Genomic DNA, 21,426 nt, shown 5'->3' with positions numbered 1-21,426 from the left:
CTTGTGCTAATTAGGCTGTGCTGAGGCTGAAACAAGCTGTTTCTTCTTGCTGCTTGCTGCAAAGGAGGTAAATGCTGGGAGGCAGAGGCCAAAGGGTCGGGGCCAGTGGGTGGGCGGGGCTACATTTGGTGTAAAAGACGCACCTAAATTTTCACCCCCATTTAGGGGGGAAAAAGGTGCGTCTTATTCTCCGAAAAATACAGTAGTTTTTCTTCTACATGGTGAAACTTCTTTTTAAAATGGGGGGAGGGAGGGAAATGGGCTTACAAGCATTCAAAGAAATTGTTGAAGGCTATCTTGGTGAAATGAGATCGGTTGGTTTACTGCTGTTTACGACCGTCAGCCCCTCCAGCAGCCAAATCAGATGAGGCGGCGGCTGCGTGGGAGTCAGGGCCAGCATCAAAGCAACCTGAGAGCTCCGAGGGGGAAGAGGGAATGGAACTGGCAGAGAGAGAGAGAGAGAGAGAGAGAGAGAGAGAGAGAGAGAGAGAGAGAGAGAGAGAGAGAGAGAGAGAGAGAGAGAGAGAGAGAGAGAGAGAGAGAGAGAGAGAGAGGCGGATCCTGGGCTGCCCGTCAGTCCTCAAATGGAGAGTCAACAGCCACCAGGTCTGGAGGTGTTTGATGAGGAAGAGGAGGAACAGCTGGGTCCAGTGCCTATTGTGCAGATGTGCAGAAGGCAGAGGAGAGGAGAGCAGTGGAAATCTATGGGCTGATCCTTGGGATGGAAGAGTCACTGCTACTAACGAAGCCCCACCCTAGCTCTGGGGATAAAAGGCAACTATTCATCTTCCAGCCAGCCAGACTTGTTAGCCTGCAGTGAGAGAAACTTTTTGCCAGGGCTGCTGGCGCTCCTAATAAGGGGAACATTTATTTAACTATAAAGGGTTTGTGGTGTTTGGGAGCCGGGTCAGAAAATTTACAAAGTGTAAGAAGGGACTGAACAATTAAGCAATTCTGGAAATCTGCAGCCAAGTAGAAACTCCGCAGGTGAACTCCAGGGGGCAGCAGATACCAGATATTAAAACGGAGACATTCACTTCCAAGAATTTCAGTTTATAAAATTCAAAGCAACAAGAATTATTTCTGAAGAAATTCAGCTTCCTTGTGCTTAGGGGCCGCTGTCCCAACCCACCTGCCTTCAACATATCAAAGTAAAAACAATTATTTCTCCCACATCTGGAAAGCACAAAGGTGAAGAAGACAAGACCGTCTGATAGAACTACAAAACACAATATTGCAATTAAAAAAAAACAACAACGTTCTGTCTGATGCACGTATTTGAGGGAACTGGGGAATAAACCAGCTGGCGGTGCGAACTTAAATCTTCCCTTCGCAAAGGAAAACATCTGGCAGCTTTAAGCACCCTGTCGTGTTTTTTTTTTTTTTTTTTTTTTTTTAAGACAATGCAAGATAAATTGCAGAAAATACAGCTCTGGAAAGGCAGGTTTACGTTTCCTGTGAATTAATGTGGCATTTCAATAATAATAATAATAATAATAATAATAATAATAATAATAATAATAATAATAATAATCCTTCCTCTTAACTCACATCAGAGCTTCTAAAATCAAGGAGCCTTGGTAGTACAGTGGTCTAAAGCACCCTGTTATTAAGACCAGCTGCCTGCAATTACTGCAGGTTCGAATCTCGCCAGGCTCAAGGTTGACTCAGCCTTCCATCCTTTCTAAGGTAGGTAAATTGAGGACCCAGTTTGTGGGGGCAATAAACTGACTTTGTATAAATATACAAAAGAATGAAGGCTATTGCTTAGCACATTATAAGCCGCCCGAGTCTCCGGAGAAGGGCAGCATATAAATCAAATTAAAAAACAAAAACAAAAAAACCCGTCTTTTCAATGTGGTATCTCAATATTCTGTAATTGGGGAACGTCTCAAAAATCTAGAGCAGATTAGATCAGAGACAAGGTGTATAAAACATGGTATCTCCATTAAGGCTCCATAGTGAGAGTCCAGATACCCATCAACCTCTTAACTAACTGGTGATGGGTATGTTGCCCTCCGTATGGTATTGAAAATCAGCCCTTGTCAATAGTTGTACGTCAGGGGCTCCCAACCTCCGGTTCGTGGATTGGCACCCGTCTGTGGCACAGCAAAAACTGAACCACGCAAACAATTGAAGCCCCACCTGTACATGTGTGGGATGAAGGCAGCACGTGAAACCACATCCCTCCCACTGGTCCACGGAAAAACCTCTCTACGGAACCGGTCCTTGGTGCCCCAAAAGTTGGGGGCCACTGTTGTACGTTAACATGGATGCACCATCTTATGTAAACACCCATTGGTTTAACTCAGAGGTGTCAAAACTCAAGGCCCCCGGGCCACATCCAGGCTGCGATGTGGTCAGATCCGGCCTATGGAGCCATCCTGGAAAATCTAAGTGGCTGGCCTGTGTCTATCTGCTTTGGCCCGGTCTACCCAATGCAAAGAGGAAACATGCCAGCAGTTTGGGGAGTGGCGTCAAGCTGGCCACACCCAGTGAGTGGCATCAAGCTGGCCACGCCTACCAAACCGGCCATGCCTGCCCGGCCCCCGAGATCAACCACAGCCCTGATGCGGCCCTCAATGAAATTTGAGTTTGACACGCCTGGTTTAACTAATCCAATTCTATCGCTCAAACCAAACCTCCCATGTGGCTTGTGGAGTGTTGAGTCATTTCTGAAGTGTGTCAATGGCTACCTGGAAATTTAGCACCGTCCTTGAATCAGCAAAAGTTCTGAAAATCAGACTGCCAGCCGCTTGCAGTCTATAAACCACAGATTTATGGTTTCATGTATTGCGTAATAGCAATAGCACTGAGACTTGTATACCGCTTCACAGTGCTTTCCGGCCCTCTCTAAGCGGTTTACAGAGTCAGCCTATTCCCCCCCCCAACAATCTGGGTCCTTTTATCGACCTCGGAAAGACGGAAGGCTGAGTCAACCTTGAGCTGGTGAGAATCAAACTGGCAGGAGGCAGAATTAGCCTGCAATACCGCATTCTAACCACTGCGCCACCACGACTCAAGACTCATTCGTTAAGATATGGCTAACAGGCCAGAGTGCCCTGTTAAGTTTGTAAGCGAGTCATGTACATCTCCACCCCAGACCACTCCAACGATGCCCTTGAAGTGATGTCCCAGTGCCTGAAGGCCGTGCAGGTCTGGATGGGGAGAAACAGGCTCCGACTAAACTCCTCCAAGACCGAGTGGCTGTGGCTCCCGGCGTCCCGATATAGTCAGCTGGTGCCATCGCTGACTATTGGGGGCGAGACATTGGCCCCCACGGAGAGGGCGCGTAACTTGGGTGTCCTCCTGGGTGCACGGCTGTCTTTAGAAGAGCGTATGACGGCCGTGGCCAGGGGGGCTTTTTATCAGGTTCACCTGATACGCCAGTTGCGCCCCTTTCTGGATCGGGACTCCTTATGCACGGTCACTCATGCCCTCGTCACTTCCCTCCTGGACTACTGCAACGCTCTCTACATGGGGCTCCCCTTGAGGAGCACTCGGAGGCTCCAACTGATGCAGAATGCAGTTGCGTGGGTACTTATGGGGGCGACATGGCGTTCCCACCTCTCCTGCGCGAGCTGCATTGGCTTCCAGTGGTCTTCCGGGTGCGCTTCAAGGTATTGGTTCTCATCTTCAAAGTGCTCCATGGCTTAGGGCCCGGTTATTTACGAGACCACCTTCTGCCACCGATAACCTCCCACCAGCCAATACACTCCCACAGAGAGGGCCTCCTCAAGGTGCCGTCAGTCAGACAATGTCGGCTGGTGACCCCCTGGGGAAGAGCCTTCTCTGTGGGGGCACCCGTCCTCTGGAATGAGCTATCCCCAGGGATACGACTGATCCCGGACCTCCGGACCTTCCGCCGGGCTCTGAAGACTTTTTTATTTCAGCAAGCCAGGCTGGGTTAAAATTCTTTTAATTGTTGAATTTTATGGGCAAGGGCTTTTAAATAAAGCCAATATACATTTAATTTTGTTTTTATAGTATTTTAATGTTTATATTGTATGTTTTTTTTTAAATTTTGGCTGTTCACCGCCCCGAGTCCTTCAGGAGAGGGGACAGTATAAAAATTAAAAAATAAATAAATAAATGTGGATCCAATCCTCGATAAGAGAAAAAGAGTAATCGAGCAAGAGCATCGCAGATTAACAAATGTGACTCCGTAGTAACTTCTATCGGATGACCACAAAAGAGAATTCAAAGAGTGAGGCAGTCTGAAATTGTTCTCACATTTCTTCTTCCTCACAAACAGCGCTAAATTTTAAAAGGCACCGTGTTTTATTTTTTGCTTACGCTGAAAAAGGCCAAGATTTAGTGATATAGCACCTCAAAAAGTCCCAGAGTTAGTTTCAGCCAATAACTGGTAAGAGAACAGAACTGAGGGCTATCTTAGATCAGTGTTTTTTCAACCTTAGCCACTTTTAAGATGAGTGGCTGGGGAATTCTGGGAGTTGAAGTCCACTCATCTTAAAAGTGGCTAAGGTTGAAAAAACACTGTCCCAGATCTTTCAGCCTTTTCTGAAACTACTATATATTTAATTTTTCTCTCCTCTATAACGGCTTATAGTCTCTTCAGATGCTTGTCTCGCACTTCCCAGAATTCCCAGCAAAAGTCAAGGCGGTTAAGAGAATTCTGGGAGTTGAAGTCCGTGCGTTTGGCAGCGGCCCAGGTTAAGGGAACACGGGGGTAAATTGGCTGCTATGCAATTCTGAGAATACCACGATCTAGAAAGGGCCTAGATTTCCAGTCTAGAATGGAATATAAGTAGGGTTATGTGTTCTGCAGGGAGAAACAAAATAATGGCAGTACATCCAGTCACGTTAAATCAGGATAAAGCAGTTTTTTGAACATTCTCTGTTGGTTGGTTTTCTCGTCCCAAGTGAGACACTATCCTCTAGTGCTGTTATATAGGAAGGCAGTGGAACATCTGATGAAATTTCTCCAGCAGCTCTACAGTAGTGGCCAAAATTGTGGAAACCTTTTGGGGAAAGTGTATTTTTGAGGTTTGATGGCTAATAACACCACTTTTTATTTTTTTTGGAGTTTCGAGATAATCCTATTCCACTGCTGGAATGGCCTGGGAAAAGCCCAAACCTTCGCCCAATGGAAAATCTATGGAGCCGATGAAAGAAACTGGTTAGTCAGAAGCGACCCAGCAATAAAACCCAGTTAATAGAAGCAACCCTTCAATCTTGGTTTCCCATGAGAACACCTACAGAACTAAAAGACTTGGGTCACTCCACGGGAAGACGTTGTAAGGCCGTCATTCATGTTTGGGTTAATGCTTACCCAACTAAGTATTAACTGACATGGTGATCATTTTTGTATAGTTCGTTTTTTCTATGGTGATCATTTTTGTAGATCTCGTTTTTTTTTCTACGCGTTTCCCTTTTCTTCTTTATACGGTAACTGCTATTCTAAGAGCAAATCCTTCATAAAAGTGATTGCATGACATTCTTGATTAAATTATCTTTCCATTGATATATAATTTGATGGCACTACTCCCCCCCAAAAAATAAAAAGTGGTGTCATTAGCTAGTTTTAGAAAATACACTTTTCCTATAAGGTTTCCACAATTTTGGCCACTACTGTAAACTTGGAAACACGCTCGTGCGTGGAAACGAGCGTTCTGTTATTGGGCACCTTCCAGATATGTTAAGGAGTGCAACTGTGTAAATTCGCAGCCAATCTGAATTCTCAAAGCTACGGTCCCAACTCAACTGCAGTTGGAAAGCAAAGAAGTTTCAACCCAAAAGGATGAAGGCCAAGAGGATCAGGCTGGAGAAGAGAAAACCAGTTGAAGGACACGACACGATTAGCTGGTTGCAGCTTTTGGGTCATCCGGTACATTTTCACCTCCCTTTTCTATGTTTTCAAGCTCCATAGATCTCTTGGGCTCCAGCCTCTACAACTCTTCCACGGGGCACAAATTGTTTGAGCTGTTCTGTCCAGAGCGACGGAGGATGAAAAAGATCACTGGCTGATGAAAAAAACGTGGAAAAGATCAGCCCGAAGAGGTTATCTCAGATATGTTGGAGGTGCCCAATGAGGAATGTTTTTGCTCTGTCCTCTTTTTCTTCTCCCCCACACCTCGGTGGACTTATTTCCAAAATCGATAAAATCCCAAAGCAATGGCAAGGCAAGTGAAAACAGAAGCTGAAATTAAAAGAAGAAGAAGAAGAAAAAATAGTGAATCTTTTTGGGTTTAAAAAGTTTCATGCAATTTGCCTTCACCATTTTAACAGATTAACAGAGTTGGAAGGGACCTTGTAGGTCATCTAGTCCAACCCCCTGCCCAAGCAGGAGACTCTACACCGTTTCTGACAGATGGCAGTCCAGTCTCTTCTTGATGTGATGAAGCTCCCACAACTTCTGAAGGCAACTTCTGTTCCATGAGTTGATTGCTCTCACTGTCAGGAAATCTCTCCTTATTTCCAGGTTGAATCTCTCGTTGTTCAGTTTCCAATCATTATTCCTTGTCTGGCCTTCAGGTGTTTTGGAGAATAGCTTGACTCTCTGTAGCAGCCCCTCAAATATTGAAAGACTGCTATCATGTCTCCCCTGGTCCTTCTCTTCACTAGATTAGCCATGCCCAGTTCCTGCAACTGTTCATTGTATGTTTTAGCCTCCAGTCCCCTAATCATCTTGGTTGCTCTCCTCTGCACTCTTTCTGGAGTCTCAACATCTTTAGAAAAAGTGCGGAGAAGAGCAACCAGGATATCAATCTTAGATACCAGCTGAAGATCTTCACAAAAGAGGCCTTCAAACAGAGGCTGGATGGTCATCTTAGAGATGTTTAGAGCAGGGGTCTCCAACCTTGGCAACTTTAAGCCTGGCGGACTTCAACTCCCAGAATTCCCCAGCCAGAAGAAGAAGAAGAAGAAGAAGAAGAAGAAGAAGAAGAAGAAGAAGGAGGAGGAGGAGGAGGAGGAGGAGGAGGAGGAGGAGGAGGAGGAGGAGGAAAAGGAAGAATAAGAAGAAAAGGAAGAAGAAAAGGAAAGACGAGAAGAAGAAGAAAAGGAAGAAGGAGAAGGAGAAGAAAAGGAAGAAGCAGAAGAAAAGGAAGAAGAAAAGGAAGAATAAGAAGAAAAGGAAGAAGGAGAAGGAAGAAGAAAAGGAAGAAAAGAAGGAGGAGAAGGAGGAGAAGAAGCAGAAGAAAAGGAAGAAGCAGAAGAAAAGGAAGAAGAAAAGGAAGAAGAAAAATAAGGAGGAGAAGAAAAGGAAGAAGAAAAGGAAGGAGGAGGAGGAGAAGGAGAAGAAAAGGAAGAAGAAGAAAAGGAAGAAGCAGAAGAAAAGGAAGGAGAAGAAAAGGAAGAAGTAGTTTTGCTTCTCATCCAAGAAGCTTCATCCGTTCTGACTGCTCAGAACTAAATCCTTCCATCTCTCCGCCCTCCAGTCAGAACGGATAAAGCTTCTTGGATGAGAAGCGAAACGTCTTCTTCTTCCTCAAGGAAAAAAAGAGTCCAGTTATGCCTTTTTGAAAAAGCACCTTTGAGACAACTATGACCTGGATGACAGAGAATCTCCATGTGTGAGAAGGAAAATTAACTCTATTTGACGTAACATGTCACCCCAAGTCCTTCTCGCCACTAGACTAGACATACCTAGTTCCCTCAATCGTTCATGATATGATTTAGCCTCCAGACCCTTTGCCATCTTTTATTAAGTTATTAAAGCAAAAGAAAATAGAAAACAAGTGAGGAATTGTATGAAATGTGATTAAATAACCGAAATAGCAGTAGCAGTAGCACTTAAGATTTATATACTGCTTCACAGTGCTTTACAGCCCTCTCTAAGCGGTTTATAAAGTCAGCGTATTGCCCCTAACACTCTGGGTCCTACCGACCTTGGAAGGATGGAAGGCTGAGTCAACTTTGAGCCTGGTGAGATTCGAACTGCTGACAGTCGACAGAGTTAGCCTGTAATACTTCATTCTAACCACTGTGCCATCACAGCTCTTTCCTTCCTTCCCTTTCCTTCTTTCCTTCCTTCCCTCCCTCCATTCCTAATAACACTTACTTATATACCATTTCATAATGCTTTCCAGCCCTCTCTAAGAGTTTTACAGAGTCAGCCTATTGCCCCCAACAATCTGGGTCCTCATTTTACCTACCTCGGAAGGATGGAAGGCTGAGTCAACCTTCAGCCCCATCAGGATCAAACTGCTGGCAGTTGGCAGAGTTAATCTGCAATACTACATCCTAACCGCCCCGTCCCTTATCATTCAGCAGCTACAGAAAACGCTGTCCGTTTGTTTGAATTGCTAAGCATCCCACTTTGGAGGCCGGCTTTTAACACACCAGGCACATACCTGCTAAGTACCGGATGGTTTCCAGCTTATTCGACTCCATGAGTGTTTTGAGAGCTGCAATCTCAGCATCTATTTTATTGTTGACTTCCGTAATGGAACTGTTGGTGCTGGAATCCTAAAAGGACATACAGAGCATCATTTGGCATCCAAAAGGAGCAGGGCAGTTAGCAGAAATAGGCTATTTTCTCCCTGTGGTTTAGTGTGGCATCAACATCCTTTGTTAACAGTAACAGAGTTGGGAGGGACCTTGGAGGTCTTCTAGTCCAACCCCCTGCTTAGGCAGGAAACCCTACACCAGTTCAGTCAAATGGTTATCTAATCTCTTCTTTAAAACTTCCAGTGTTGGAGCATCTGGAGGCAAGTTGTTCCACTGATTAATTGTTCTAACTGTCAGGAAATTTCTCCTTAGTTCTAGGTTGCTTCTCTCCTTCATTAGTTTCCACCCGTTGCTTCTTGTCCTGCCCTCAGGTGCTTTGGAGAATAAGTTGGCTCCCTCTTCTTTGTGGCAGCCCCTGAGATATTGGAACACTGCTATCATGTCTCTCCTAAATCTTCTTTTCATTAAACTAGACATACCCAGTTCCTGCAACTGTTCTTCATATGTTTTATATGTTTTTACATGTCTTCTTAAAAGTCTCCAGTGATGGAGAACTCACAACTTCTGGAGGCAAGTTGTTCCACTGATTAATTGTTCTCACTGATGGGAAATTTCTCCTTAGTTCTAGGTTGCTTCTCTCCTTGATGAGTTTCCACCCATTGCTTCTTGTCCTGCTCTCAGGTGCTTTGGAGAATAGCTTGACTCCCTCTTCTTTTTTGTGGCATCCCCTTATCAGGAATCAACTAATCAAGAATTAACTAACTTTGGATACCCAGGAAAAAGTTATTTCTGTTCTGTCAGGGTATTTAAAATTTATGCATTTCCTTCCGTCACGTTGCTGCCTTGTTTACAAATGTTCAGGTAGCCCTTGACTTACAACCAAAATTGGGAACAGAATTTCCATTGCTAAGCGAAGCGGTTGTTAAATGAGTCACGCTCAATTTTACAACCATTTTTGCCATGATTTTAACAACTACAGTTGTTAAGGGAATCATGAGGTTATTAAGCGAATCCGGCTTCCCCTATTGACTTCGCTTGTTGGAAGCCAGCTGGCAAGGATGCGAATGGCGATTATGGGATGCTGCAACCCTGATACGTCAGTTGCCAAGCATGGCTGGCTGGGGAATTCTGGGAATTGAAGTCCACACATCTTCAAGTTGCCCTGGTTGAGAAACACTGATCTAGAATCTAGAACAGTGATGGCTAACCTTTTTGCCGTCGCATGCCAAAAGCGGGGGTCGCGCATGGGGGGTGGGGGGGAGTCGCGCGTGTGTGCCCACACCCATAATTCAATGCCCCCACGTGCCCCCGCGCATGACCTCCCCCCCACTTTTGGCACGCAACACCAAAAAGGCTAGTGGTGGACCCAGTAGGCCTGTTTTTTCGCCCTCCCCAGGCTCCAGAGGCTTTCTTGGAGCCTGGGGAGGGCGAAAATGGCCTTTCCCACCTCCCCAGAGACCGGAAATGGCCCGTTTCCCCGACTTCCGGTGGGACTAGAACACCCGAAAATCAGCTGGTCTGCGTGCGGATGCGCACTGGAGCTCAGCTAAGGTAACGTTCGTGTGCCCACAGATATAGCTCCGTGTGCCATCTGTGGCACGCGTGCCAAAGGTTCACCATCATGGATCTAGAACAAAAGCGGTTCAAACGCTTACTTTTTTATGAAATTCCGTGGAGGCTTCCATCAGCTTTCTTTCTTGATCTGTGAACTGGAGAATTAGGAAAAAGAACAAAAATGTAAAAAAAAAACAAAAAAAAAAAACAGGAATACACAACAGCTCAAAAAATACAGGTCGTCCTTGACTTACATCTGTTCATTCAATGATTGTTCGAAGTTATAACGGCACTGAAAAACCTTCCTAGCTGGTTTCTGACAAGCAAAGTCCGTGCGGTGAGCTAGATTGGCTTAATGACAATGTGATTCACTTAACAACCATGGCAAAAAAAAAAAGATAGCAAAATGGGGACAAAGCTCACATAACAATTGCCTTGCTCAGCAACAGAAATTTGGGGTTGCAAGTCAAGGACTACTTTTAGGTAACGAAAAAAAAAATACCAACACGGAACTACTCACCATATCGGTCACTCTGCTTCTCTCCAAGTTGATGTCCAGCTTGTTTTCAGCTCTGATCTGGTTAGTTTCATTCTTTAAAGAAAAACACACCTCTCTCAATTTTAGGAAGGGAGAAAATGGGATGTTCCTTTTCCCTGAATTTTCAAGCCTGCCTGAAAATTCTGTTTTCTCATTGGAGATCGTGCTATTCGAAACCCGATTTCAGCAGCTGGTGTGACATGCTCGTTTCTGCTTTCCTACTGCTGCACATTTGGGACTAGCATCTTTATTAAGGCATGGTTTACTCTGCACTGTTGCAGCATGTGGAAGAATGAGACAGGGCTGGGTAGGGGGGTCTTGCTCAAGGTTTTCCAAAGGCAAAGACAGTTTAAGAAGTTGTGGGCAATTAATTTCTCCAAAGTTATCCCAAAGGTACTTTTTTTCAGGAAGCAACTGGACTTTGTTTTTTCTTTGAAGATATTTTGATTCTCACCCAAGAAGCTTCTTCAGCTCTGACAGGATGTGGGGAGGGGAATGGAAGGATTTATATTCCTTGCAGATAGCTGGTCATTTGCATCCTTTTAGAGGGTTGTTGAAGCACTTGGAGCAGGAGTGGGCTGCTGGGGGTTCGCAGGGGTTCGGGAGAACCTCTAGCTAAGATGTGCAGTTCGGAGAACCTCCAAATCCCACTCCAGGCTGGCCCCGCCCACTCCTCCCCAGAGTCCCCACACGGCCGTTTTGGATGCAGGTAAGTGCAATGCATTCGTGGAGGCTCGGGAAGGGCGAAAAACGGGCCTACTGGAAGTTCAAGAAGGCCAGAAACACCTCTGGAACCTGGGGAGGTCATTTTTGCCCTCCTGGAGGCTTGAGGAAAGCGTCCGGAGCCCAGGGAGGGCAAAAACACTCCCCCCCTCCGGCATGGTGCAGGAGGCCAACTAGGCCACGCCCATCCAGCAACCGGGCAGAGAACCCCTTGCTAAAATTTTTGAAGCCCACCCGACTTGGAGGTTTATCTGTGTCCTCAGGGCCTCCTGAGTAGTGCAAATGGTTCCTGTAGTCTTCAATTTTTTTCTTCTGGAAAGCCATTCCTACTCCTACCCCATTCCAAGGGTGTTCATCCCAAATTGTATGGCTAAAAGTCTGTAGAGATTCTCAGTCTTAACCATGACCTGAATGACTGGGAATCTCTACAGATGTTTAGCTATACAATTTGGGATGAACCCCCTTGGAATGGGGTGGGAGTAGGAATGGCTTTCCAGAAGAAAAAAATTGCAGGAACCATTTGCACTACTCAGGAGGCCCTGAGGACACAGATAAACCTCCAAGTGCTTCAACGACCCTCTAAAACGACGCAAATGACCAGCTGTCTGCAAGGAATATAAATCCTACAGAATTTCCCCAGAGTGTCAATATAAGACAACTTGGAACTGTTGTAGAGGGGCAAACCAATAGGGCTGGGAAAGTGAGTAGGAATGCACACATGGACATACGTAAATTGGAAAAAAAAAGCAGTTTTCTTCAAAGTAAAAGCAATCCACAGGCCCAAACATGGACAACCAAAGGGCCAGATAATGAATATCTGCCAGAAAAAAAAAACCACCGAGCTCAGAGAGTACGAAGGACCCCTCATTTCAGCCCTGAGCAATAAATATTCTCCTTTACCAGAACTTTTTCAATTCAAGAAATCCTGGCCCCCTTAGGTTTGCTGCAGAATTTGAGCCCTCACAGACTAGTCCTGAATATTTACCAGCCCCTGATTTGTAAGGACTCCAATTCTGCAGCAAACCTAAGAGGACCAGGTTTTCTTGAATTGAAAAAGTTCCGATAAAGGAGAATATTTATTGCTCAGGGTTGAAATGAGAGGTACTGTATTTTTCAGACTATAAGACACACTTTTGTGTCTCCCAAAAGGGGGCAAAAATGCCTGTGCGTCTCATAGACCGGATATTGCCGAAGCCCCGCTGGCCGTTTTTTGGCCGCCGCACACCCTGTTTTCGGGCCTTTTTTCGGCCCATTTTCGAGGCTTTTGGGGGCTGTTTTTGAGGAATTTTTTCGGGGCGTTTTTGAGGATTTTTTGGCATGTTTTTTATTTGGAAAACATGGGCTGAAAAAATCTTCAAAAACAGCCCCCCAAAAGCCTCAAAAACAGCCCCCAAAAAGGCTCCTAAAAACCTCAAAAACAGCCCCCTAAATGCCTCAAAAACGGCTCCAAACAGCCTTGAAAATGAGCCAAAAAAGCCCCCAAAATGGGCCGCAAAAAGCCTCAAAAATGGGCTGAAAAAAGCCTTGAAAACAGGCTTGAAAAAGCTCCCAAAACGGGCCAAAAAAAAAAAAGCCTCAAAAATGGGCCAGAAAAAGCCTCGGAAACAGGTTGAAAATAGACTGGAAAAAGCCTGAAAAAAGGCCTGAAAAAAGGTAGGCCACAAACTTTTTTGGGGTTGTTTTCCTCTTCTAAATTTAGATGCGTCTTATAGTCCGAAAAATATGGTACTTGGTACTCTCTGAGCTTGGTGGATTTTTTCTTGCAGCTGTTTCATTAGCCAAACTAAGTAACATTATCAATGCTAGTGATGATCTTACCTAGTTTGGGTAACGAAACATCTGCAAGAAAGAAAAAAACCACCAAACTCAGAGAGTACCAAGGACACCTCGTTGAAAAGATCGTCCACAATTATTTTTAAAAGCAGATTTAAGCTCCATCCTAAAACTGAATGTTCCTTGGCTGTTCCTGGTCTACTTACCATTAGTTGCTGTTTAACTTGATCCAATTCAATTTTCATTTTCTAAGGAAGAGAGGAAGAAAGCAGAGAAACAGCGGATGGTATAAAAGAGCTGCAACAGCAAAATATGCACACTGACTTTCACAGCCATAACTTTCATTGACATATATCTGAGCCACGATGCAGCTGCTTTAAAGGGCTGCAACCAGCCATCCCATTCACGCCCTCACCAGCTCCCGTTTGGGACTGAATTTGAAACACTGCACCTAACATATAAAACCTGAAAATTGTCAAATTTGCAGAAAACCTTCACAAGCTAAACAAATACAGCTCAGGGCATGTTCTGCCCCAGCTATGGACCCCAAAGAATGCAGCACACACAAAGTCCATTCAAACCTTAATTTACTAAAATAAACCAGTTTTTTACAACAACGGCTGTTAATTAAGTGCATTAACAGCCGCCAAGAATTCAAAGAATAATACTGAAAGCTTACTGTGGTTGGCAGAATGCCCTGAAGCAATTTGCAGGAAGCTGATAAGATAAGCAAGACAAGACACAAAGGTATGTGAACGAAGTTGTTCCCTGCAAATTGCTTCAGTCGGCATTTCTCCTTAAATAGGCTAAGGGAGTGGCCAATTAGCCCCAAGCCTTACTCTCGAGGAGACCTCCTCCTGAGGAGCCACTCCTGCCTTTTGGCAGCTCTGCGTGCCCGTGCATTGAGAACAGGCTCCTCCTCTTCGTCCTCTTCACTTAAGGGAGCTTCTGGAGGTTCTGAAGACCCTGGCTGAATCCCCGCCTTTGGCACCACATCTTCTCCAGCCTCATTGTCCGACTCGACTGCCAGCTGCACAGGCTGCTGGCGCAGCACCACACCAGCCTCCTCGCTGTCTGAATCAGCTACTAGCTGCACAGGCCGCGTACGGGCCACAACAGGGCAAGGTTTTTTTGTGGGGGAGAGAATACCTCGTTTTCTGCTCTCAAATTGGCAAATTCGCTCTTCTCAAGAAGGACCATATCCTTGCGAATAGAATCCAGGTGAAACATTATCTGTTGCAGAGTTATTTCCTAAAACATAAAATATAAAATTACACATGCACACACACACAAAATGTTGCAAGGCATCTTAAATATTCCTTCTTTTCCCAGAGATGGGAATATGTCGGAAGAATGTTCTGTGAAATGACAATGCATTTGATTGAACATTTTGGGGAAACAGTGGCAAACTTCATACACTGTATTTGTACCTTATATATGCACGTATACAGCTATATACATGCACATTCTTTTTAAGGCACATATCTAATCTAATTAGATGAGAGTGGTGCGATGGTGAGAGGTGGAGCTCTCGCCTCACAATCAGGAGGCTGTGAGTTCGATCCTAGGTAGAGGCAGATATTTCTCTCTCTGGGCACAATGAGAATATATTTGCTGAACAAAGCTCCGCATTGGCGAGAGGAAAGGCATCCGGCCATTAAAACGTTCTGCTAAGCTCCATTCAGTTGCCCAGACTCAACCTTGCAAGGGATTATGGGGTCGTTAAATGATGATGATCTAATCTAATTAGATGTCAAAATGTTTTGCACACTTCTAACGGTTCCCTTGCGGGCGACATTTTTACAAGGCCATCTCACTGCCAAAAGTGTAACAATTCAGAAGTGTTGTGTTTGGAGTGGAAAGACCAAGGTTCAAGTCCGATCTGAGCTAACTCACAGTATGATTTAGGATCAATCACTTTCTCTTGGGGCCGTCGACAGCTCGGGTTTGAGACCCCAGCACCGCACAATGGGGTGAGCTCCCGTTCTTTGCTGCAGCTCCTGCCTGCCTAGCAGTTTGAAAGCATGCAGATGCAAGTAGATAAATAGGTACCATTTCAGTGGGCCTGAAATGTAAGTAGATAAATAGGTACCATTTCAATACGTTCTGTGTGCCTTGGCATACAGTCATGCTGGCCACATGACCACAGAAGTGTTTTCGGACAATGCTGGCTCCCTCGGCCAAGAAACAGAGATGAGCAGCGCCCTCTAAAGGCAGACACAGCTGGACAGGGAAATTTTTATCTTTACCTTACTTTCTCTTAGTCGATACATTTTTATAGGAAAAGGGTGATCCCCATCAGGGTTGAAATCCAACATTTTTCCCTACCGGTTCTGTGGGCGTGGCAGGGGAAGGATTTTGCAAAATCTCCATTCCCATCCCACTCTGGGGCCAGCCAGAGATGTTATTTGCCGGTTCTCCGAACTACTCAATTTTTTCTTTTTTAATTTGATTTATATGCCGCCCTTCTCCGGAGACTCAGGGCGGCTTACAGTGCGTTAAGCAATAGCCTTCATACTTTTGTATATTTATACAAAGTCAGCTTATTGCCCCCACAAACTGGGTCCTTAATTTACCTATCTTAGAAAGGATGGAAGGCTGAGTCAACCTTGAGCCTGGCAAGATTTGAACTTACTTTAATTGCAGACAGCTGGTGTTAAATTACAGTGCCTATGTCTGCAGAGCAGACAAATTTCCGCTACCGGTTCTCCAAAACTTATTAGAACCTGCTGGATTTCACCCGATCCCCGTATTATCAACCTTAAGTATTAAGGTTATCAACCTTAAATTCCTGGTAAGGCAGCAGAAAATCTAAAAGCTCAAAATATCCCTGCAACACGCAACTGGTTTCTAACTTGGGAAAACAAGTCTGTCCTTAAGATATGCATTGCCTAAAGAACTATGAAGACGATAATTCGTTTAATGGCCGTTTGAAAATACAACAGTCTCTGAAGAGAGTGACTTAGCGCTTACAACTGTTGCAACCTCTCCACCATCACAATGATTGTATTTACGATGGATGCGGCGTCCTGGGGAGGGGTGTGTGTCACGTGATCCCACCATTCCCAAACTTCCCTGCCGGACTCCGGCCAAGCAAAGTCAGTGGGGGAAGCCAGATTTGCTTAACAGCCACATGATTCATTCAGCAACTGCAGCAATTCGCTTAACAACCATAGTTAGAATAGTTATAAAATCAAGGGCGACTCATTGAGCCACCGTCTTGTTTAACGACAGAAATCCTGGTTCCAATTGTGGTTGTGGGTCGAGGATTACTTATATGAATGGCCATAAAAAGTGATGCAACCGAGGGAATAACCATCGGTTGGTTACCTGTTGGGCTTGTGTTACCATATCCTTGTAGACGGTATCCAGGCTGACCGCTGACAAACTCATTAATGCCGAGACGACCGTTTCAGCCTGTTCTTTTGCAAATCCTGTGGAGTATATAAAATACACCATAATCTAGAGCAGGGGTATCAAACTCAATTTCATTGAGGGCCGCTTCAAGGCTGTGGTTGACCTTGGGGGCCGGGTGGGTGTGGCTGACTGGGTGGGTGTGGCCAGTTTGACGACATTCACCGGATATGGCCAGCTGGATGGGCGTGGCCAGCTTGACGCCACTCCCCAAATTGCTGGCATGTTTCCTCTTCGCATTGGGTAGACCGGGCCAAAGTGACGCGGGCTGGCCCCTCACATTTTTGAGGATCTGACCACATCCTTGAGTTTGGGCCCTGTGGGCCGGATCCGACCACATTCTTGAGTTTGGCCCCATGGACCAGATCCGACCACATCCTTGAGTTTGGGCCCTATGGGCCAGATCCAACCACATCCTTGAGTTTGGGCCCTGTGGGCCGGATCTGACCACATCCTTGAGTTTGGCCCTGTGGACCAGATCCGACCACATTCTTGAGTTTGGGCCCCGTGGGCCGGATCTGACCACATCCTTGAGTTTGGGCCCTGTGGGCCGGATCCGACCACATCCTTGAGTTTGGGCCCTGTGGGCCGGATCCGACCACATTCTTGAGTTTGGGCCCCGTGGGCCGGATCTGACCACATCCTTGAGTTTGGGCCCTGTGGGCCGGATCCGACCACATCCTTGAGTTTGGGCCCTGTGGGCCGGATCCGACCACATTCTTGAGTTTGGCCCCGTGGACCAGATACGACCACATCCTTGAGTTTGGGCCCTGTGGGCCGGATCCGACCACATCCTTGAGTTTGGCCCTGTGGACCAGATCCGACCACATCCTTGAGTTTGGCCCTGTGGACCAGATCCGACCACATCCTTGAGTTTGGGCCCTGTGGGCCGTATCTGACTACATCCTTGAGTTTGGGCCCCGTGGGCCAAATCCAACACATCCTTGAGTGTGGGCCTTGAGTTTGACACCTCTGGTCTAGTGAATTCAGAGTTTGTGTTAAGAAGTTGAAAAGCAGAACCCCATTTTTCCCTTATACTTCTAGTAATCCATATAAGGTTTCATGCTATTTGTTCTCAACGCCATCTTCATGTTTGTAAGGGAGTGGGTGGCAATACCGCAGGGACCTTGTTAGGGCTTCGAAGCTAAGCAGGGACAGGACTGGTTAGGATTTGGATGGGAAGCAACCAAGGAATCCCAGGATGAGTTAGACAAAAAAGTTGGGAAACAAGAAAGGTGAGAAACATTCTAGAAGACAACGATGGGAAACTAAGTACCATGATACTGACAAGAAAGCTGTAGAGGTAGTCCTTGACTTACAACAGTTCGTTTAGCGACCATTCGAAGTTATGACGACACTGAAGAAGTGACTTATGATCGTTTTTCACACTTTTGATTGCTGTAGCATCCTCACAATCATTTGATGACAATTCAGACCTTTGCAGGATCCCTGCGATCATGTCATCAAAATTCGGACGCTTGGCAAATGACTCCTATTTATGACCGTTGCACTGTGACCTGGAGTCACGTGATCCCCTTTTTGCGACAAGCAAAGTCCATGGGAAGGCCAGATTCACTTAACGACGGGCTTACTAACTTAACAACTGTAGCGATTCACTTAACAATGGTAGCAAGAAAGGTTGTAAAAGGGGGCAAAACTCAACAAATGTCTCCATTAGCAATAGAAATTTTGGGCTCTATTGTGGTCGTAAGTTGAGGACTACCTGTCTAAGTCTAAGAGCTATTGCTATTGCATGGAGGAAAGCTCTCTTAATTTAACTTTTCGGAGTATAAGACGCACCTACCTTTTTTGGTGAGGAAAAGAAGAAAAAGAAATCTCCCTCTGCCTCTGAGCAATTTTGCCTCTGTGCAGCAAACAGCAAACAGCCTGCTTTACTTTCATTTTCGTTTTCAGCATAGCTTGATTAGCACAAGGGGGAAAAAAAATCTGCTCCAGCAATTTTCTTCCTTGCAGCAAGGAGCAGAGGCCCCTGCAAAACAGCTGAGAGCAAAACAGCTGAGAATCAGGAGGCCGATCCAATCAACTTGTGCTAATTAGGCTGTGCTGAAGCTGAAAGGAGCTGTTTCTTCTTGCTGCTTGCTGCAAGGAGGTAAACTGCTGGGAGGCAGAAGCCAAAGGGTGGGGGCCAGTGGGTGGGCGGGGCTACATTCGGGATATAAAAACACACCTAAATTTTCACCCCCTTTTAGGGGGGGGGGGAAAGGTGCATCTTATAATTTGAAAAATACGGTAATTTCATTGTACGAGGTGCAGTGACAATGAACTAAACTAAACTAAACTTAAGACGCTTTTCACTGGAGATGTTTGCTCACCGTGGGCTTCTAGATCTCGCACCAGACGATGGGTGTCGAAGGTGAGTTTCCGTTGCTCCAGCGGCGTGATTTCGACTCTTCTCATATCGTAGGACTGCACTGAGGCCGAAGAAGCAAAACCTGAGAAGGGTGGCAAAGTTGAATTGTCTGCTTAGGTCAAATAAGATTTGATCATCTTCTAAGGCCAGGTTTCCCAACCTCAGCCGCTTTAAGGTGTGTGGATTTCAACGCCCAGAATTCCCTATGACTCTTTGAGCCAAAATGAAAGAAGCCAATTGAGGGATTACCCTGACAGGTGAACTGCACCAACACACCTCCATCTTTTCTTGCATTTATATACACACACATACATACATACATATAGCATTTCTATATATATCTGTTGCCTTTCAATATATACTGTAGATAGATAGATAGATAGATAGATAGATAGATAGATAGATAGATAGATCAGAATAATCAGAATCAGAATAGAGGTGGAAGGGACCTTAGAGGTCTTCTAGTCCAGCCCCCTTCTCAAGCAGGAGATCCTATATCATTTAGAAAGACAGACAGACAGACAGATCAGGATAATCAGAATCAGAATAGAGGTGGAAGGGATCTTAGAGGCCTTCTAGTCCATCCCTCTTCTCAAGCAGGAGATCCTATATCCTATAGAAAGATAGACAGACAGATATATAGATATAGTAGATAAAGATGATAGATATAGATAGATAGAGATTGATAGAGATAGATATGTATAAAGAGATATACAGTGGATGATATAGTTAGAAATAGAGATAGAATACATATATATTCTCAATATATATAGTCTCGATAGAAAAATACTTAAATCTTTCCCCTGGCTCAAGCTGATGAAGGGAGGAGAACTTGTGGCTCAGAAGGTTAATTCAACTGCCTAACATGCAGGCAGCCCAAGTTTGAATCCGAGTAAGGGTATGGCTAGCTGATGAAAGCTAAAAAGCTTGAAATAGATCTATACTAGTCTCCCTTTATTTCTTTATCAGCAAAATATAAATTTGGTATAAAATGGTTTGGTATAAAATGCGACTGCTTGAGGACTCCTGGATTGGAGCTGAAAGGCGAAAGGGAGCAGAATGCCCCCTCCCACATGTTGGGGAAGACCAGGTGTCTCGATAGAAAAACACTTAATATATAATATATTATATAATAATATATAATGTTTTCTGAGGTTTTCGCGGGTGTTTGTATGTAGGTCTTTGGTTATTCGGGTTTTCTCCCGTGTAAAATTGGAGGTTTCTTGGCAACGTTTCGACGAAGTCTCATTCGTCATCTTCAGGCTGGTGTTCTCGGCTTCGTGCTTCTAGGAGCAATGTGTGTGATCGCAGCTGTTTCTTCCTTTTAAAGTAGTTAAAATGAGACTTCGTCGAAACGTTGCCATGAAACCTCCAATTTTACGCGGGAGAAAACCCGAATAACCAAAGACATACATACATATACATATATATATATATTTCATTTTCGTAGGCTTTATGTGTATTTCTCTTTAGCCAGGTTCTTCTTACGTAAACCAAGATTTTTATGCAGCCCTAGTTCAGTGAAATCACAATCCACTAGTTTCTAGGCTTTTTTTCTGACAGCCAGCACTCTGCTGCCCATTGGGAGACTAAGGAGACTAAGATAGATCTATTTCGGACCAAAATAATCCGAAATAGATCGATCTTATTATCCAAAAAGATAGATCTATCTTATCCAATCAGAGCACAGCCAAACCCCCAACCAATCAGAACACACCTCCACCCAATCAAAACACAGCCAAGCTCCCACCCAATCAGTTCACACCCCCACTGGCAATCAAAAGGAAGAAACAGCTGCGATCACACATTGTTTCTAGAAGCACGAAGCCGAAAACACCAGCCTGAAGATGGCGAATGAGATTTGGTCGAAACGTCGCCAAGACACTTCCAATTTTACGTGGGAGAAAACCCGAATAACCAAAGACCTACATACAAACACCCGCGAAAACCTCAGAAAACATATACATACATACATACATACATACATACATACATACATACATACATATATATGAGAGAGAACTAAATGCAAACTAATATATATCTAAACTGAGTTTTAAAAAGAAGTTTTAACATAGGTTTGATTCTGTTCCAATAGAAATGGTTAATCTCAGAGGTAACATTTCAGCATATTTCTCAGATATAATTCGGAGAAATTAGCTAGCCAAACAGCAGCATCGTTTGGGAATAATAAACCCAGGCGAAACACACTCGCTTTCTTGGTTTATATCTGATTGCAAAGCCAAGCAAGCATTCCTGGTTAAGAGACCTAAAAGTTGTCTCACCTCTGAACCGTGTAGAACAGTTGTGGACGTCCCGCAGCAACAGACTCACAACCCTTGAAGTTCTCATTTGCAACATCTTCCCACCGCTTTCTTGCTGGAAACGCAGAATTTACACCAAAAGACACCCAAAGCAAGTCTTTTTTTTTTTTTAAAGTGGTTTCCGGTCTGGAACCCCGTGGCTCTCTGGGAAATGTAGTTTTTAATCGGACCGGCGTTCTTCTTCTCCTCTCCCTTCTTCTGGCCTCCAAGCCCGATGGGAAATGTATGCCGAGCGGAAACTGCGGCGTTAGCTACAAAAGTCCCGACCGCTAGATGGCAGCCAAGAGCCAACCCATTCTCTTCTCCCTCCCTTTCCC

At 44.9% G+C, this 21,426-nt stretch overlaps 1 protein-coding gene across 1 annotated transcript; it reads right to left on the bottom strand.

The window, feature by feature from the left end:
* Window positions 1–5,497: 5,497 nt before the first annotated feature.
* On the bottom strand, window positions 5,498–21,199 carry CCDC90B (coiled-coil domain containing 90B). Its single transcript, XM_070944041.1, has 9 exons — window positions 21,071–21,199; window positions 18,748–18,867; window positions 16,331–16,434; window positions 14,150–14,251; window positions 13,207–13,248; window positions 10,487–10,558; window positions 10,068–10,121; window positions 8,316–8,430; window positions 5,498–6,160 (listed from the first exon to the last, which is right to left on the bottom strand). The coding sequence occupies exons 1-9, from the start codon at window positions 21,144–21,146 to the stop codon at window positions 6,105–6,107; spliced, it is 741 nt and encodes a 246-aa protein (XP_070800142.1). The 5' UTR covers window positions 21,147–21,199; the 3' UTR covers window positions 5,498–6,104.
* Between the last annotated feature and the right edge of the window lie 227 nt (window positions 21,200–21,426).

This window comes from Pituophis catenifer, unplaced genomic scaffold (assembly GCF_029215685.1).
Source record: "Pituophis catenifer annectens isolate HBS135680 unplaced genomic scaffold, rPitCat1.0.hap2 SCAF_4, whole genome shotgun sequence".
Lineage (NCBI taxonomy): Eukaryota > Metazoa > Chordata > Lepidosauria > Squamata > Colubridae > Pituophis > Pituophis catenifer.
The sequence above is the reverse complement of the archived record's forward strand: the minus strand, read 5'-3'. Positions and strand labels throughout refer to the sequence as shown.

What these genes read in the sequence shown, in the direction of transcription:
- CCDC90B (XM_070944041.1), bottom strand. Translation starts at nt 21,146, where the DNA reads ATGTTGCAAATGAGAACTTCAAGGGTTGTGAGTCTGTTGCTGCGGGAC. An exon ending in GCGAGATCTAGAAGCCCACG is followed by an intron (nt 16,435 to 18,747) that starts GTGAGCAAACAT and finishes TATACTCCACAG; the next exon opens with GATTTGCAAAAGAACAGGCT. An exon ending in GAAGCAGAGTGACCGATATG is followed by an intron (nt 10,122 to 10,486) that starts GTGAGTAGTTCC and finishes CTAATTCTCCAG; the next exon opens with TTCACAGATCAAGAAAGAAA.